Raw genomic sequence first — 18,428 nt, 5'->3', positions numbered from 1 at the left:
TAGTAGTGGAAAGACATTTTAGTGACAGCATGTTGGGAACAAATGGATAGCGATGAAAAACCACAGTAAAGATCATGTCAGAATGAAAACAGGCAAAAAAAAAAACTGGCTAGAAAGCAACGAACCATACGCCTCTATCGCACTCAAGGTTGAAGAATTGCGATTGTTGGCAACACACACACACACACACACACAAGTATCTCTATACAAACATGAAAAAGTCAATTTTCCATCTTCAGCAGAATCTCATTGAGCAATCCATACAAATGTGTTGCTTGTTTTGGGCAGACGCACCAAAAAGGCCTACGATGTTTTTGTCGCAAAGTCCGGCGATCACATTCACAAATTTCCGGCTGCCTTGCAGGGCTGAAATGGAAATACTTCCACGACAGCACAGCTCATTGGTTGTATGTTACCCATCAGCCGGTGCAGCGTGGGAGTTTCTTAGGAAGGCTTGGGGAGAAGAGGAGGGCGGGAAGCCGAGGAAGAACGAGGAGACTTCGCCTCAGTAGAAGAAATACACTGAGGACGCAGAGCAAAAGATACTATTAGCGTGTGTGTGTGTGTGTGTGTGCATTATGTCTGGTGTTGTGCTCATGTCAAATATGGCTCTTCTCTCCTCAATCACGTTTGTGGCAAATGGGTGACGCAAAGTCAAGCCAAAGACTCACAGAAGAGGACGCCAAACAAAAGAACGCCCACCACCGCCATGATGATCATCATCTGCAAAAAAAGACCCAAACAAGCCGGGATGTGAATGTGGCGACGACGTGCTGGCGGAGCCCACAGCCCACTTGAAGGAGAATGTGTTCCTGATGTGTGCTAAACTTTCACCTCAAAGGAGTGAAAACTCAAAACAAGAACAAACATCAAGCAAAGAAGTGTATCTAGCAAAGGTGTTAATCTGTGGAATAATCTCTAAACGGACCTGAAAATGAATAAATCGCTTGCTGAGTTCAAAAACAAATTCAAAAAAATAGTACAAACAACCTACATCAATCAGAGTTAAAATGATAAATTCTAAACATTAAATAAAATGATAAATCAGAACTAAGTTGATAAATAGAGAAAGGTATTGAAATATCCATTATGAATACAAGAGAAAATTGACACAAGAGTGCCAGGGTGAGGATGTATATAATCCCGATACAAACCAAAAGTTGTAAAAATATCACGGTTAATGGTAAAGTATGAGCCTTAATGGAGACTTCTTCTTACTTTTTTCTTTTCTGATTGATATAAAAATGATTTAGTAGATAAACACATAACGGGGTAGGACTAGATACGTTTTTTACTTCATCCTATTCCCTTGAACATAATAACTGTGTTGAATGAAGACTGATTTCTTTCTTTTTACTTTTTTATCTACCTTATTTTCTGTCAAACTATTACTGTATATGTTTTATGTTCAATAAACAAACAAACAAACAAACAACAAACATGAAACCTGTCTCACAGTTGCAAGAGGAGGTAAATATCTTCAAGGAATTGAAATTGATGACACCGCTCATCCCCACAGGCCGCCGTAAAAAGCTTTGCGATTGCCTAATAAAACTCCTCAACTCACTCCAAGATGCTTGCTGAACACTAAGATACCACCAGATGGCGCCCATAGGGCAACACAGCTCTTGCCTGGTCATGTCGCAATTTGCCAAAGTCACTTTTCAAATACAAAAAGCATTGCAAAGGTTTAAAGCAAGTATGATGCTTTGGTTCGAATCAACTTCAGTTGGATTTCTTTTGACATACATCCCTGATTTTAAAATGATGGACGGGGCGCATGTAAGATTACCGAGGGGCGAGGGAGGGTCCGTGTGTGCGTGTGCATCATTGTGTTATTTGCCGCTTGTGTGTTTGTTGGGCCACCGATGCTGGAATCACGTCACAGCTGTCCGCTTAATCCTCGCTATAATCCCGATTGGGATTTCGGACTTTCTGCTCGCTGGTGTGAGCCGCCTCAGCCTGTCCTGATTGGATGTTTCTCAGGCTTCGTAAAGGGGTGGAGCCTCCCCACATGACCCATGGATGGATCAACACAGTAATTGTATGCAGGGGGTAGCTAACGTAATTTACATACTTGACATTGTTTTGTGTTTTTTGTTATTGTAAAGTGTCCTTGGGTGTCTTGAAAGGCGCTTATAAATAAAATGTATTATCATATTATTATTATTGTACGTAGGTAGAAGTACTTTAAAAGTGTTAAACCAACCATCGGTATAAAAGAAGCAGTAATAATGTGAAGTAAACGTTCTAAAAAATGTACTTGAAATGGACTTGAAGGCCCTGTAAAGTGAATTCAGGCATTTGTTTAAAAATACATTGGACATGTTTGAAGATAATTGCAACAGACGTGAGAACTACTCCATGTAGTCCTAATTTATTTTTTTCACCTACAGCAGCGGTTCTTAACCTTGTTCGAGATACCGAACCCAACCAGTTCATAGCATTTATTAAAAACTGAAAAAAAGTCAACATAATTAGTATAAAGTACAGTCAAACCTCAGTTTTCAAACGTCTCTGTTCTCGACCAAATCGGTTTTCGACCAGAAAATTCAAGATTTTTACGCCTCAGATTACGACCGAAAACCGGCTTTCGACTAAACTGAGCAAACCCGGAATACGCCACTTGACTCCTCTCGGCTTCCTTACACGAGGAAGTGACGCTTCCTCAGCTTGCGTTCATTGTGAGCAGACGTGTTGGTTGTGATTTACGCAAATCTGACTGTTTTTATGTTATTTCTGCATAGTAGTGTATTTGCCCCTAATCATGGGCTAGTTTCGGATTTCGAACAAATCGCTTTTCGAACAGCCTTCTGAAACCGATTACGGTCGAAAACCGAGGTATGACTATGTACGTTTTTTAATTGTGCACAAAATGAACCAGGCAGTGATGGCCAAGCGGGTTTGTCATAACTACCGATAATTGACATGTTGAGTCCGGTGGTCTTAACCTCCAAGGCAGAGGCTCTGTCGAACCCCAGGTTAAGAACCAGAGACCTACAGGTTTCCAGTGTTTTTTTTTGCGGGGGGGGGGGCGTCAGCTAAAAGCAAAAAATAATAATAATAATAACGAATGATGATGCCACAGACCTTGCAGTTTTTCCACCAGTACTTGTTTTTGAGCTTGGCGGCGCTGCTCTCGAACTGCGAGGCCCCAGCTTGCAGGGCGTCGGCGCGGTCGTCCAACTCCGACAACTTCTGGTCGCGTTCCAGAACCTTGTCCACGTTCACACGCATGATGTCCACCACCTGCAACCGCATGAAAAAAAAGTGGTAGTTTCATTTAATAGAAAATCATCTCTAGCAGATGATTCCTTTCACCAAATCTTGTGTTCAGTCGAGGTTCCACTGCAGTTCCTTGACATTGAAATGCTACAATAATGGTGTCAAATCTCTCCTTTTGTTGAAATAAAATTCCACAACTCACTTCAATATCATTCCAAGGCACCAAGATGGTACAACGGATAAATTCACCGATTTCCCGACTCCAAATTTCAAGGGTTCACTGTCATGAATTTTTGGCTGAACCACAAATTTTGCCCACAAGTTGAACATGCCAAACTTTTTGTGAGGAGCGTATTTTTCTTGTCTCAATCCAGACTGATAATGACATGTGGAGCCATGCTAACACAATATGTGCCATTGCCGTCTCTGACCTCATCCACCTGCGCCTGCGTCTGCTGCAGTCGCCTGTTGCTGGTCAGGTTCGGGGCTGCGGCCAGAGGTCCCCCCTCAGAGTCGGGGGCTCCCGGGGTTCCTGCTACATCTGGAGTAGACCTGGGGCAGGGGTTGCACAGAAAAGGTCATCATGATAGTAGTTGTTTATTTCTTACACAATTGTATGCATATTTTATTCAAATTTGCCACAATACTTTTTTTCCTAACCAGCGGGATGCCACATCACGTGACCGTGGAGGTCCAATGACGTACATTTGAGTACGTTTCTTATATTTTTCGACAGTTTACATTAGTGACACAGATAAATAAGAATGATTCACACAACGGCACAGATATCAATATATAGGAGCAGTCAAAATATTTACAATATATTTCTGTTTGCAAACACGACGAAAATGGAGCGTGGTGTGCCGAGTAAATGACGTCACGTCCAACAGGCTCGCAAGTCAACTTTGAGCATTTTGTTTTCTTCTTAAAACGACGGTAAACATTAAAAAAACGTTTAAACAATGCTGTACTCACATATCGGATCCGCGATGATGAGATAATCCAGTCCGGGACAGACCACAAGTGATGGAGGGGTGGGGGTTGAAAGACAAAACGCACTCAGGGATGAGGACATGGCGCGCATGCGCAAACTCACGTCATAAAGTCCCAATTACCTCTTATAAATTTCTGTTCAATTTCGGGTTTTCCCTTCACCAAAATATCTTCCCCACTTTGTTTTGTAATATTTCTCATTTCGTTTTCACCATCCCAACTGATCACTTTAACTTTAACTTGCCGCCACCTGCAGTTTCACGTCTGACATGGAATGGACAGGACACCCTTTTTTTCCCTCCTTTCGAAACAGGAACACTTTGTCTTCACACTACATTTTATATTCAAAGAGTAAATCACACGATTACGATGTGTTTTTTTAACTATAACATGCTACATTTTTAAACAAAACTATTCTATGAAGATTAAAATCTTTTTCATGTCATGTGAGAGCGAAAGAGAGAGAGAGAGAGAGAGAGAGAGAGAGAGAGAGAGAGAGATGCCGGGAAAACATGGCAGCCTCTTGTCGAGGAAGTGCGCCAGATGTAATAAATATAATTAGCGATGACTTAAAAATATTTTTAAATGACATAGATGTGATTGAACATATATTTTGAGGATTAGTGATATATAAATACAGTAATCCCTCGTTTATCGCGGTCAATGGGGGACCAAAACCACCTGCGATAAACGAAAATCCGCAAAGTAGCGACCCTCCCCATTACATTACATGTACATAATATTTATAAGGCCAAATTTAATGGTATACAGTACATGCACACGTAGAAGTAAATTTTGAAGTAATTAACATGACCTAATGATGTATACTAATAGATTTAAACATGTATAAGTTAGGTTAGTTTATGAATAACAAAATACAGTCAACATATACACGTAGTATATGTTGCTCTATGTGACTCGCTGTTGTTTTGCTGACTTTAGTTGCTTCTCGTGGACCTTTTTCGGACTTCAAAAGAAAATTATGAATATGTTTGAAAAAATCAGCGATGCACTGAAGCCGTGATAAACGAACCGCGAAATAGCGAGGGATCACTGTCGTGGTTTCTTGAAAAAAATGAACATTGAAAAAAAAAGCATTTACACAGTCCTTTCAAACTCAAATTTTGTAAGCACTGTTGAAAGTTGGCTAGAGTGGAAGTGATGCCGTGTAAATAGGAGCACATACCTGTCAACCTCGACTAATAGCTGCCATTATAAATGATTATGATTCCCCTTACAAAGCAATAAAAACCCGTACAATGGCTTACCGAGCATGCGCACATCATGCTTTATCAATCCTGCCGTACGCAGAGATGAAAAAAAATATATACGATTAAGGATTACTTTTATTGCTTGGTTTGCCGTGACAATAGTAGCGATCGACGACGGCATTTTCGTTGGCTACCAGCAGGTGAGACAAATCTGGATTTGAGCCAAAATGGTCTTTGTGAGATCGGTTCATCATCTTTTTTTCCGTATAAAAGTTGTAATACGCCGTACATGATTTGAAATGATCAAAAAAACATAAAAATACAGGGAAGTTGACAGGTATGGGAGCAAGAGGAGGCAGAGAAGGTCCACAGGAAATCTCCAGCCATAGTTGTCATTCCCACATTGCAGAGTTAGAATATGCCTCTAAGTATTTTTGAATGCTCAGATTATATGTGAGATTGCTCCATGTGTTCAAGTGACAGTTGCTTGGAGAAACGTTTACAAATCGGCTCATTTTGGTTCGCTAGTCTACGGCGTTTGCATTGTTCGCATAAATTTAAGCATGTGGACTTTGGTTCAACGAAAGGCCATGTTTTAGTTGACTTTTGGCCTTTCAATGCACAATGTTGAATTTCCTTCTATGGGTGTTGGCAGTCCCAACTTCTAGTTGAAGTGAGAGCTTGAAGCAAGCACGCTTCTTTTTTTTCTTTTTTTTTTGTTAGAACTGTGTGAGCGATTTTTTTATTGCGTCCCCACAGTGATGATTTATGATATATGTAAAAGAAATGTTGATTTCATTTTTGGTCGCTGGGTTTTTCCCGGCGGTTGCCATCCTCATCTTTGTCCTCGTTTGTCCTCCAATGCACTGGAGCAGCTGGGCGCACACACGCACGCATGCACACACACACACTCGTCTATAAATAGTTTGTGTTTGCCTTTGATTGCAGAAAGGTTTCTCCCTCCTGTCAGCTCTTTGCTCATCTCCTCCTCGCCGTCGTCTTCGTCCTCACGTCTGGCCGTGAGTCATCTTTAGACTTTCATCTGAAGCGCAGTGCCAACTAAAGGCCGGGCATGCACCCTGCATGCATCCATTCATGCAATGTCAACGATGCTTCTTCTCAGGTCAGATGGAGACAAGAACCTGGACCGGTCAGCAGCTAATGACAGGACACATAGAGACAAACAAGGACTGGTCGCCACAGTACGTACAGTATATGGTCGTTCGTTGGTGGAATCATATGGCGGCGCCACTTTAGCCTAAGCCGGCGGTCGGCGACACGCGGCTCTTTGGCGACATCTAGTGGCTTTACAAAAAAGGTTTGAAAATGGAAAAAGATGTTGATAGTAGGCTAGTATACCTCAAATAGATATAGATACATGTTGCAGCTCCGAAAAAGGAGAGCTGTGGTGTTGGTTTTTTAAAACGTACACTTTATTTATGCTTTTAACAGTCTTGACAAACACAGAAACGTCTGCGTCCGACTCCGTGCCTTCTCTCTCGTTCAACTCGAGAGGCGTTCAAAGACAGCCTCTGAAAAACGGAAATTCATAATCACTTCACTGACACTAAGAAAAGCGAAAATAATGCACCAAAAAAAATCAATGTGTTTCCTTCATTGTAAGTTTTTTAGAAGGCTTTTATGTTTTTTGCGGCTCCAGACATATTCGGTGTTTTTTTTGGTCCTATATAGCTCTTTCAACATTTTGGGTTGCCGACCCCTGGCCTAAGCAAAGCTTCGCAATTCACCTATAAAGGGTCGTTGCTTGACTCTTGGATGCGACAATATGATGCCAAAGTACTACTTTTGGATCGCTCGCCTCCACCGACTGCGCTCAAATGTCAAAACCCGCAAGGCCGGCGTGCAAAGCACCACGCTATCGCATTGCATCCACTTAAAACCTTCAAAAACACAAAAGCCGAATCAAAACTTGATCGCTCACCATCTCTCAGTTCATTGAAAAGGAATTTTCTCTTGTCGCCATGGTGACCAGTACTCGGCTTGATGACGTCACCGGCGCGCAATTAACATCCACGCTTTGGCATTATCTTATACACTTTGCAACAAAATCGCATCCCGTTGCTTTTTTTCTTTTTTTTTGGTCGCGCCTACCGCCGCGCATGCGCAGAGACGCGCGTGACCACACAAGGAGGGCGTGGACGTGCGGCGAGGAAAGAGCGGTGCGCACGCGCGCACTAACGCACGCCGCCTCGCAGTCACGGCGGAGAAAGAAGAAAAGGGGAAGAAGAAAATCGAGCGGCGAGGAAGAGGAGGAGGAAGATGGACGCAATTCCCGCCACGCCGCGCGCGCCTCACTAAGGCCAACATGGGCTGTATCGGATCCAGAACCATCAGTAAGACGTGCCACCATGTGCCAGGATGCCAGTGTGCGTGTTGCGGGCAAAATGTCGCGTGATGCCACCTTGCGCTCTGTTTCGGCTCTCTTTTTATATCTCCGCGCGCGCGTGTGCGTTACCTTCGCGGCGTGTGCGCCCGCGAACAGACAGAAGGGAAGAAGCGATGTCGCGACGTGAGCGAGAGAGACCCCCTCTTTGACATGCAACCTAAGGTCATTCCATTCCCCCTCCACTCGCCGCCTCCCTCTCCACGCCTCACCTTCCCGCGTGTCTCCGACGTGCGTCACGCTCACTCGTCATCAACTGGAGACACGCACACAAGTGCAGAATGAGGTGCGTGTCAACTCGGGTGTGAGCCCGAATGAAGCACGCGGAGGAATGGAACACACGGGTGCGCGCGCAGGGCTGTGTTGTGACTTCCAGGGGCAGAGGTGCCAATGTGTTGTGCTCAGGTGACCTTTTGTGACCTTTAAACGGAGTCCATTTGTTTTCTGAAAAGCGGGGCAAGGGGCACGATGTGTTCACGTCCCTCAAAGGTCACGTGACCCCACCCTGCCCTTCCAACGCGTTCTCGACAGAGACGTCACGTGGCTGTGTGACATCATCGTGACGGGCGCAGATTCCAATTGAACACGAGCTCGACTTTGCAAAGTTTTCCTTTACTTCAAAATGATGTCATCGGCATCTTCTTCATCGTCGTCATCCTCGTCAATATGGACATCATTTTTCCCCATCTTCACCGTTGTGATTGTTTTGTCGTCTGCTATGAATGTCGTCATCTTCGTCACGATAAAATTCACATCCAATCGTCGTCATCATTTTCATTGTTGTTTTTTACCGTAATCGTCCCATTCCGGTCATCCTCGTGGCGTCAGGGTCAGCATGCTTGTCCGACCTTGTGGCGTCTTTGAGCTGGGGGGGACTTTGTGTTTCAGTCTGGTTTGTTTGCTTCCTTGTTTGCTTCCTCCCACATACTGTTTCTTTTTCTTCTTCTTCTTCTTCTTCTTCTTCTTCTTCTTTTTCTTCTTCTTCTTCTTCTTCTTCACCTGCAATTGGACTCGGAAGAGGACGCAGGCCGACCCGCCTTCTCCTTCGTCCTCTTTTTCTCCTTCTTCGGAGTAGCACCCGCCGCGAGACCTGATGCGTGGGATAGAATTCCCGCTTCTCGGAGGAAAAACCTCAGCTGACTTCCGGGCGACAGCGACTGGCCCGACGCTAAAAATAGAATGACAAGGCGGAGGGAAAACGGGACGGCAAATTTGGTTCAACTCTACGAGTTCGCATCTCATTCTGGAGATCCGGCTTGCCACCTATTTCCTGTCCTGAGTCCTGCCTCCGGTCCGAGAGCGTCACGCATCTTGTCTCGAGTCCCGTCTCGGCCGATTCTTGTTCTGTGCGCAGTACTGTCCTATGTCCTGTTTTCAACCCGGTCGCATGTCCGGTACAAGTCTGGATTCCTCTTTCTTGTGTCCTGTCCGCAGTCCTGTCTCATTGTCCTCCATTGACCGTTTCACATCCTGTCTATTGTCCTGTTTTAGATGTCAAATCTTGTCTCTGGCAACCTCGTGCCCTGTCCCGAATCCCGTCTGCAGTCCTTTCTTAACCGCGTCGCATCCTGTCTCGTGTCCTCCATCGACTGTTTCACGTCCTGTCTATTGTCCTGTTTTGGATGTCGAATCTCGTCTCCGGCAACCCGTCTCATGCCCTGTCCCGAATCCCATCTGGAGTCTTTTCTGAACTGCGTCACATTCTGTGGCTTATTCCATCGTGTGTCTCAAGTTTCTTTTCTCTCAAGTGCTGTCTCGAATTCGGGTCTCAGATCCTGTCACGGTCCAGGGGCGTTTCCAAACAAGCCTTTGACCGTCTAGCAAGCGATCGAACGGGGTTTCATGAAAAAGACAGCTGGGAATGTTCTGATTCCTTCACACGTCCATGTGTACACTGACACACGGAAACACTCCCAAACTCACACTGACACCAATTAGCATGTTTGACACCCACAGGCACAGGCGCAGGCACAGGCACAGGTGTGCGTGCCTCATCCACCTCTCAAAGAGTTTTGCAGGCTGTTTTTTGCGCCGCCACAGCCTGTCATCAGCAAGCTCGATGACAAGCCGCGGCCGAGACTAAAATGTCTCGATGTTGCGCACGCGCGATGTAGACGGCGTCACGCCGTACGTGTCGATGGGCGGCACCCCTTCACCATGCCTTCATTCCCATTGGCTCCATTTTCCCCACCTGGCATCTCGAAGCGGCCGTCAATCTCGCTTGGCTTTTCTTTTAAGAGCCTTCGTCCTCACCTTCCGCCGAGTAAACGGCCTCCGGGCTCCCCAGAGGTCCACCGTGTCAGATGTAGTCACAGAGAGCACAGTCATGACTAACACTGCGGCTCCTTCATTAACAAGAGCTCATCATACACACACACGCCCGCGCGTACACGTTTGCATGCGCTCGGTGTTCAGATGTAGTGGTCATTTCTTGAGGAGTCATTTGTTTCGGTCAAATGTTGATTGAGATGCAAGTGTTTTGTTGGCCTGATGTTTTTTTTTTTGGGGGGGGGGGCACAAATACTAAAGGCAAGCTATTTTTGTGGCAACCAGATGGGCAGCAGCGACTCGATCAATGCCCAAAACAAACGTGAAAACGTGATTTCCTCCGAGCTAACCCTCATGATTCTTCTTCATCCTCATTCAGTTTTCCAGGAGAGTGCGTACGTGCGTGCGTGCGTGAAGGTCACAGTTTAAGGTGATGATGTCACTCATCTCGTCTTCTTTATTGTGCGTCTCCAGCAGCCGATGCGGTGCCGGTACGGAAAGATGGAGATCAGGTAATGCGTTTGACGTATTGACAGTACTTCCTGCATGTTCTTGATCTTTCCGCTTTTAATTCTGTTCCTCCCTTCCTTCCTCACTTCGTTGTCTTTCTCCCTGCCAGCATGGGCGTGCCGAGTTTTCCTGGGAAGGAATCAATGTGAGTCTCCTCGTGGGAATAACTTCTCCGCCTGCGTTCTCATCCTCTCCTGAGCAAATAAAAAAAAAAAGAAAAAAGAAAAAAGGAGCGTCGGTTTGCTTCCATGCGTGTTTGTGCTGCTTCTTGGCACAGCTGATGGCCTTGAAGCAAACAATCTGAAGCAGACGCAATTTTTTTGACAAGAGGAAAAGCGGCGCTGTGACAGACAGGAAGCCGTTCCGACCCTTTGCGGCAGCCGCTCGCTTACACGGCTGGCATAAAGTCTGTGTTCTTTTGTTTCGTCGTCTCAGCTGTCCGCCTTCAAATTCTCTCAAAATGAAAGGTGACTTTGCGATTAGTCGCCACCAGCTGATTGACACTCGTATTCGTTGTTCTGTGCTAAGCCCACTCAGCTGCCAGATGTGTTGACATATTTAGTTCTGTGCGTAACGTTAGCATTCGCACATCGGCTAATTTTTGCGTTGAGGGGAGAGGCGGCTTTGCCTGTCAAGACAATACTCTTTGCGTGCCACTGCTGCCAGGAACGCTGAGCGGCCATTTTATAGCAGCTTTCTCGAGACCTTATTTCAAACCAGCGCTAGCTAGTGAGAGTGAAGTAGACATTGTTTACCAATGAGGCTCATTTGGTCAATTTTTTTCAGCAAATACATGCATATTACCTCAGTGCGAGATGCGCAAATGACACCGGCACATTGAGACACGATCTGCTTGGCATCGCAGTTGGTGAAGCTTTGAGAATTAGAAGCTAGGCTACGCGGTTGCTCCAGTTAGCGTCACGCAAAGGCCACGTTCAGTGAATTTGGTCCCCAAAGTTTTGTTAGCGTTAGCGCGCTGGCTATTTTTGCCCTGCTTTTCCCTTCCAAGTGTTGCAGTCCTCACTCATCTTCTGTTTGTTTTCGGCCTCCATCCTCTCTCGGGTCCCGGTCCGGTGGCTCCCTCGCAGCTATCCATGGAGGACACCACGTCCATCCTGCCGCGCCTCAAGAGGAAGTCGGCCAACTCGTACGGCATCGGCGCCCTGGCTAAGTCGTCTCTGACAGGTGTGTCAGGTGTGTGTCTGTGCCGGTAAATGTCTCCCCCCACGTTGCTCTCCTGCATTCCTCCATCAAATTCCCAAAGACGTACCCCGCTGGAGTTCCCACACATGGACGCATTTCCGACATCCTAATCTCGTTTGAAGCTGGCACGTTCAACTCGTAGTAACATAGGTGGTCATTCTAATATGGAATTTTTTAAAGTATTTATTCAACACAAATATACTCTCTGGACTAGTATGCAAATGATCCCCTTCTGTCTTTCACAAGTTCAGTTTTTCGCCACTATTGTATGAGAGTGGGGATTAGCAAAGTTAGCCCGCGGGTTACGAGTGAGGCACAACTGTGCGCCAGTTGACAGAGGCACCTTTGGAGTGTGGCGAGTGACGCACTAGATCATGGGTGCCCATTAGGTAGATCCTGATCTACCGGTAGATCTAAGACAGGTCCCAAGTAGATCCGAGGAGTGTCGAGGAGAAAACAAACAAACAAACATTTGTGTGTCTTTGACCATGTTAGTAATATATTTTGTGTGTTAATATACACTGCACACTAATCATCAGTCTCATTTTCACACACAAAAAAAAACATTCAACAAATAAAATAAAGCAGGTAAATCTCAAATTTACGGTGGCGCGTGATTACATCACCGGAAGTTGTTAGCGCTCAGCAGTTTGCAATTGCAGCTTGTGATCAGAGCTGTTGCGCTCTATCTTTTATCGTCATGATTCTCATTCAGAGGTTGCTTCGTGTACAATTCACCGAGGGCACGAGCAAAGGATAGGAATCTTGGAGGGCCCAGGAAAGCACTTTAAAACGGTATGTGTGAGCTACGATAGTTAACAGGCTGCAAAAGTGCGTGGCATGCCTCCGTTTCAGGCTGTTTCTCATCATGGCGTGCGCGCGTGTGTGCGTGTGTGCGCGTGTGCACGTGCCGGTAAGGGTAGATCCCGAGGTGTTAGTTGCCCAAAAAGTTTGAGCACCCCTGCACTAGATGTTACCTGTGTAGTTCATAATGTCGCTAGTAGCATGCAGGCAGCACTGTTGTCAGCTAGTGTCGTGCTCTCTATTCGAGTGAGCATCAGGGCACAAGCAAGGACATCCAAAAGCGGACTGCTAGCCTTATAATTAGTAGTTGTCGTGATGGTGATAGCAGAGACAGTTGTCGTAGTAACAGTGGCGGGCAGGGAGGTGAAGGAGTGCTCCGATTCGTAGATGGAGTATGTGCTAGTGGTAGTAGAAGTTCGAGTGGCAGTCGTAGTCGATGTGTGTGTGCGCCATGAGAACTTGGCGGATCAGCAACAATGGGGGGGGGGAAGAGCTAGGAGGTGCCCCTGCCCAAAACAAATTTTCACAACAGGGGTTTTTCATTGAAGCAAATTTGATCTCAGATGTAAACACACACACACGCACACCCAGTCTCCTCCATTGGCTATTGGTCATCAACCCAAAAAGAAGAACAAGTCATGCATGTTGCAGGCGTGTTGGGGCGTCGGCCGCTTGGTCTCCGCGTGGTGCCGCTGATCTCGTGGCGTCTGGCTTCTTTCTGTGGCGCACTGTCGTGTCTTGTCTGTAGGTGGCGTTCTCCTGCTAACTGCTTATGCTCGATGTTGGTCGTGTCTGTTGGAGTACAAACTTGGTGTTATTCTTCGGGGGGGGCGGGGTTTCAACACTCACTCACTCACTGGCTCCTTTTTCTCACATTCATTCCATTCACAAGTCGCCCACAATTCCACATTTTCCCAGTAAAAAAAAAAAAAGTGTGCATGGAAATGAATGAAACATTTCGCTCAACCGTTCACAAATTTCTCACTCATTCAAAGCATTCAAACTTCAAACTGTTCAGGACGTTAGCCCATTCCCCACAGAAACCTTCCTCACTTTAGACGTTCACCTGCTCCATCCACATTTCATGAGCAATTGCAACTTCAAACCGTACAACTTATCCGGGCCACCTTGGGAAATCACGATGACATTCCCAAATAAAGACACATTTAGCTCTCACTCCACGCTTAAAATGGTTCCAAATTCAAGTGTCACGTTGTACATCTTAACATTTCAATTCATTCCGCTCAGCTTGAACTCGCCCTGCAATTTGTACATGAGTTGCTGTGTTCGAGTTTTGGTGTTTCTCACCCCCACGTACCATCGCCGCCCGCGCTCACCGTGGCGGAGACTCCCAAGATGACGTGCGATCCCTCCTCCCTCAGGCGTGACGCGCTCCATGAAGGACAAGGTGACCAAGCCCACCGCCATGGCGCAGGGCCGCGTGGCCCACATGATCGAGTGGCAGAGTTGGGGCAAACCCTCGGCGGGTCCGCTCAGGGGCGCCGGCCCGCAGCGGGAGAAGGAGCGTCGGATGGAGAACGATGCCTACGGCGACCTTAGCGATGGCGAGAAGGAGGCGCGCTTCGCCGCCGGCATAATGCAGCAGTTCGCCATCTCCGAGGCCACGCTCTTCGGCTGGGCGTCCACGGACGACAACCTGGCCGCCGACTCGTGCCACGGCAGCACGGCGCGCCTCGGCGACAGCAACCAGGACAGCATCACCAGCAGAGGTAGGCGACAACTGCAACACGATGGCAACAACACAGCGCTCAGCTCAGTGGTGCCAACCGGGAGAGTTACACGACAACAATAGACAATAGACGCTTTTGTGCTTTTCCTGCAATGCTCTAAGATGCCACCAGAGGGCATCAAAGCCCCAACTGATCGGAAGGTAGTACAGTAATCAAACAAGTGTGCAATTGATATGCCATTGATACGCTCTTTGGGTGTCACGGAGGAGCTGAGTTTAGTCTGGGTTGTCAGCGGAAGTCATCTGAAGGGCACATTTTTTCAAAATTAAATCGCCGGAAACAACCCAACAAACAGCTGAGCATCACGCTCTTCTTATGTCGTGTCCACAATCCCAGATCAGTACTCACAGTATCGCGTCGATAGGCAGAGAAGTAAGTAGGTCGATGTTTATAAGAGGTAAGTATGCAAGTAGGTGAGTAATGATGTCATTAGTAAGGAGGTTAGTCACTCTCCATCGCTTTTCTATTCCGTTTGTCCTCACAAGGGTGAACTGCCATCTATCCCAGCTGACTTCGTGAAATAGGCGAGGTACGACCTGGAGAAGTTGCCAGTCAATTGGAGGACACATATTGACAAACCACCATTCAAAGTCACATTACGGACAATTCAAATTGAGTGAAGCTAACATCCTTTGGGGATTTGGGATCCAATGAGACAATGGCGTGCACTCACTTCTCCTGTGTGTGTGTGTGTGTGTGTGTGTGTGGTACAGACCAGGTCCTCCACCACTCCACAGCAGACGTGTGGCCTCACACGTACGTGTCCCAGGGCCTCTACTGTCTGTCCTCGTCCGACGCGTGGGAACCAATCAGCAGTCAGCCTTCACGTGCGGCCTCACCGGCCGGGGGCTCCTACATCCTGGCAGCAGGTGGGAGAACCGTGTGCCCGTCTGCGTGTCTCGTCTCAAACGCGCGTCGCTTTGCAGGCAGCGGCGCGGGCATGACGCCGGCCGAAGGCTACGAGTCGACAGTGGGCAGTTTCCTCCAGCAGCAGCAGCTCAACCTCCAGCAGCACAACCAGCTGCAGCAACTGCAGCATCTGCACCAGTACCAGCAGCAGCAGCTGCTGTTGCAATACCAGCAGCAGCAACAGGTGCCGGCGCCGCCGCCATGACGACGATCTTGACAGATGGTTTGAATACGGAAAAGTCAGTCAGCCAGCTCAGGGCGTTGGCCCCACCTTGGTCCCATCTTCAGGACTGCATTGAAGATTTGCACAAAATCAGACATGAATGCAGAGCTGAGCGACAAAAAAACTTTACTCATAATTTTTGATACAGTGAAACTCCTCTACAACTAAATCATGTTTGCAGTGAGAACTTTTTCACAACAGGGGGTTTTTCACTGAAGCAAATTTGATCTCAGATGTAACACACGCACACACAAACGTATGTGTACTCTTTATTTTTATTCCAATCGTGCATAAGTATGAGCATACACTTATATGACACTTTATATAGTCAGTGTGGAAAGAAAAAAAGGGAAAGACATTGTGAAATTTACGATCAGCATTCACTTTCCCTTACATCAATTCCTTGGATAATGTCTTTTATTTTGCTTCCTCCGTCTTTCATTTTGATTACTTTTAGCCTCTCTTCCAGCGTCAGAGCTCTTCTTGTCTGAGCTGTTTGACATCCAAAGGTCCGTTTTGTGGCCATTTTAGCAATGCAACGTTCTTGCCTCGTCTGAAACTAACAATAACAAATACTTCCTGGACTATTTGTTATTATACTCCTTACTGTGCATGTGTAAACCAGTGTGGTGGTTGCTGTTGCAATTTCCAAACGAGGCAGTAGACGTCGCTGTTGGATTAGACTTCGTTGTCATGAATCTCGTCACGAGGCAAGAGCAGAGAAAAAGACTTGGTGTAACGCAACAGGGTTTTTTTTTTCGTTGTATTCGGGCAGGAAAGTGAGAATGGTACGCATTACGATTTTTTCACACTCGGGGGTATTTTCGCCCATATAGGTTTTGTTGTAGAGGAGTCTCACTGTATAGCATTTATCCTGCTCATTTAAAAACATGTTTCAAATTATTTTTAATGATAATTTTTAATTTGTTTGCGGGGGTCTTGTTGGAAGTAATATGGCGGTGTGGTGCCACCCTTAGCGCCCTCTGCTGAACAGCCCCCACGGAACTTTAGCTCTGTAATGGACTGTAGCTTTTAACCTTGCTCTCTTGCGCTGAAGAGGAAGGAACCTCGCAAGTCAAATTTATAGATCATGTCTAAAATATTTCTATTTACCAGTCTTGTCATAAGTCTGTTCTTGGTGGCGGCCAGTTGTTGCACGGCAGCTCCCGTTCCCTTCAGGCCACGCCCAACAGCACCATCCACAGCCCGGGCCCAGTCACGCACCCACACCTGGCCGACCTGTGGGGGGCGGCGCAGGCGGAGGCGCACAAGGTAGCTCAGCCGCCGGAAAGGGGACGTCGTCGGACGCGTCAGCCTGAGCAACGTCTGTGTTCGTTGCAGGCGGAGCTCGTCGGACAGCTGGCGGAAATGGCGGGCGGCGGGGACCAGGTGGATATCAACGTCTTTGGTTACGCGGAGCAGCAATGCAACGACGGAGAAAAGGAGAAGGAGGAACTCACCAAGGTGAGTCACAGTGGTCACCAGTCTGTCGTTTGTTTGTTTGTGGCCAGCTGTTGAATCACTAAGCAATCTTTCCTGCGCGGACAGGTGGAGGAGGTCACACCGAGCACGGAGACCAAGCCGTGCCTTCCGAGCCCGTCCCCGCTGTGGGAGGACACGCCATCCGCCAGAGGTGCCAGCCCAGGAACGCCGGCCGAGGTGATCCCGTTCGACGTGACGTCGTGCCTCGTCCAGTCGATGGAGGAGAAGGACGACGACGTGGACGAGGGCGGCGGTGGCGTCATCGTGGTGGCCACCAACTGAGACACAAAGTTCACATCGACACAAGTCCAATAATCAATCTTGATATTATCTCGATATTACTGAAGGAATAACCTGCAGGAAGTGGAACATTAATCAAGCAAAAAAAAAATGGGGGGGACCAAAAACCAGCGAACAGGAAGTTAAAGCAGCAAAAGCATCGCAATTCAGAGGCGGGACAAACACAAGCAAAGAATAGAAACAAGAAGAAGGAGGCTGCTTTTGCTTCAAATCCGCCTTCTGGAACTTCCGGCAAACTTGGCCGACACTGAGTGCTTGCCACAGTGTCGCACTCCATCCAATTGCGATAAAAAGGGAAGACGGTCGACATAAACGCAGACATGTATTTGTGCATCTCATCAAAACAAGTCGAGTGGAGCTTTGGTTTTTGTTTCATCTAAATGCTGGTTACCGGACATCTGTTCAGTTTTCACCTCGGAACGCGCGACTCGGCCATTTCGATACATTTTGTGAGTTGTGTGGAGAAAGCTCAACAGACGGCAAGGCATCTTGCACAACGCAAGGCTTCCTTCTCAACTCAGGGTAATAAGAAGCCTCCCGCTCTGCTCGGGCAACATCTGCGGAACATTGTCAACAGTCAGACCTTCAAAATAAAAGCATTCTGCCAGCTGGGTCACAAATTTGATCGCATGCTGCTCAGACTGCAGGGTTTCGGAATTTTCAAAGAAACAACACGGAGCAGGTTAGCAGCTTCAAGTCATGGAGTCAATCAGGACGTCATCTTTGAGCGGAATAAAGATGCGGTGGTCACTAGCTCGTCCGGGATATTGTCTCTAAATTTGACAATGACAAGCGGTCACCGTCGTTATCAAACCTCTTTGGCTAACGCCGAGCACTGAGACAGAGTTGCAGTGGCTGATGCGATGTGGCCAAGGCTTACTGGCGGGCGGAAGTGACGTGCCGCGAACCCTCCATGGCCTTCTGGAGCTACGGGAAGATTTTGGAAGACTTTTTACTTTTTCTATACGAGCGCTGCGTCGTACAAGTGAAACCTTCATACGCACCACAAACAAAGCTTGCCGATACAAAAGAGCCACAATGCTTTCAGTGTCAGCTAGCTAGCGTCATGCTAACACGTCATGAAAAAGGTAATTAACATACCTGTCAACTCATACGGTTTAGCCATAGTTCATACGGATTTTGTG

General features: G+C 47.0%; 2 protein-coding genes across 4 annotated transcripts; one reads left to right on the top strand and one right to left on the bottom strand.

The window, feature by feature from the left end:
• Window positions 1-4,478, bottom strand: LOC127604284 (vesicle-associated membrane protein 2-like). Its single transcript, XM_052071332.1, is given in 6 exon segments — window positions 1-522; window positions 672-723; window positions 3,091-3,249; window positions 3,657-3,777; window positions 4,201-4,220; window positions 4,223-4,478. Coding segments are annotated over 6 exon segments (456 nt in total). The 5' UTR covers window positions 4,310-4,478; the 3' UTR covers window positions 1-505.
• A 3,140-nt stretch (window positions 4,479-7,618) lies between these two features.
• Window positions 7,619-17,903, top strand: LOC127604191 (protein FAM131A-like). 3 transcript variants are annotated; one of them, XM_052071188.1, is made up of 10 exons: window positions 7,619-7,783; window positions 10,576-10,613; window positions 10,721-10,756; window positions 11,700-11,796; window positions 14,001-14,348; window positions 15,083-15,238; window positions 15,296-15,462; window positions 16,651-16,773; window positions 16,843-16,965; window positions 17,050-17,903. In XM_052071188.1, exons 1-10 carry the CDS (start codon window positions 7,756-7,758, stop codon window positions 17,263-17,265), a joined length of 1,332 nt encoding a protein of 443 aa, XP_051927148.1. In that variant the 5' UTR covers window positions 7,619-7,755; the 3' UTR covers window positions 17,266-17,903. The 3 variants fall into 3 exon arrangements, with proteins under 3 accessions (XP_051927148.1, XP_051927147.1, XP_051927149.1); XM_052071187.1 differs by having other exon boundaries at window positions 11,700-11,805; XM_052071189.1 differs by having other exon boundaries at window positions 7,653-7,790; window positions 10,519-10,613; window positions 11,700-11,805.
• The last annotated feature ends 525 nt before the right edge of the window (window positions 17,904-18,428 follow it).

Source organism: Hippocampus zosterae, chromosome 7, assembly GCF_025434085.1.
Source record: "Hippocampus zosterae strain Florida chromosome 7, ASM2543408v3, whole genome shotgun sequence".
Lineage (NCBI taxonomy): Eukaryota > Metazoa > Chordata > Actinopteri > Syngnathiformes > Syngnathidae > Hippocampus > Hippocampus zosterae.
Note: the sequence above shows the minus strand (reverse complement) of the source record. Positions and strands in the feature narration are given on the sequence as shown.

Coding starts and splice junctions, on each gene's coding strand:
- LOC127604191 (XM_052071187.1), top strand. CDS start 7,756: ATGGGCTGTATCGGATCCAGAACCATCA. Junction 10,614..10,720: donor TACGGAAAGATGGAGATCAG/GTAATGCGTTTG, acceptor TCTCCCTGCCAG/CATGGGCGTGCCGAGTTTTC. Junction 16,966..17,049: donor AGAAGGAGGAACTCACCAAG/GTGAGTCACAGT, acceptor CTGCGCGGACAG/GTGGAGGAGGTCACACCGAG.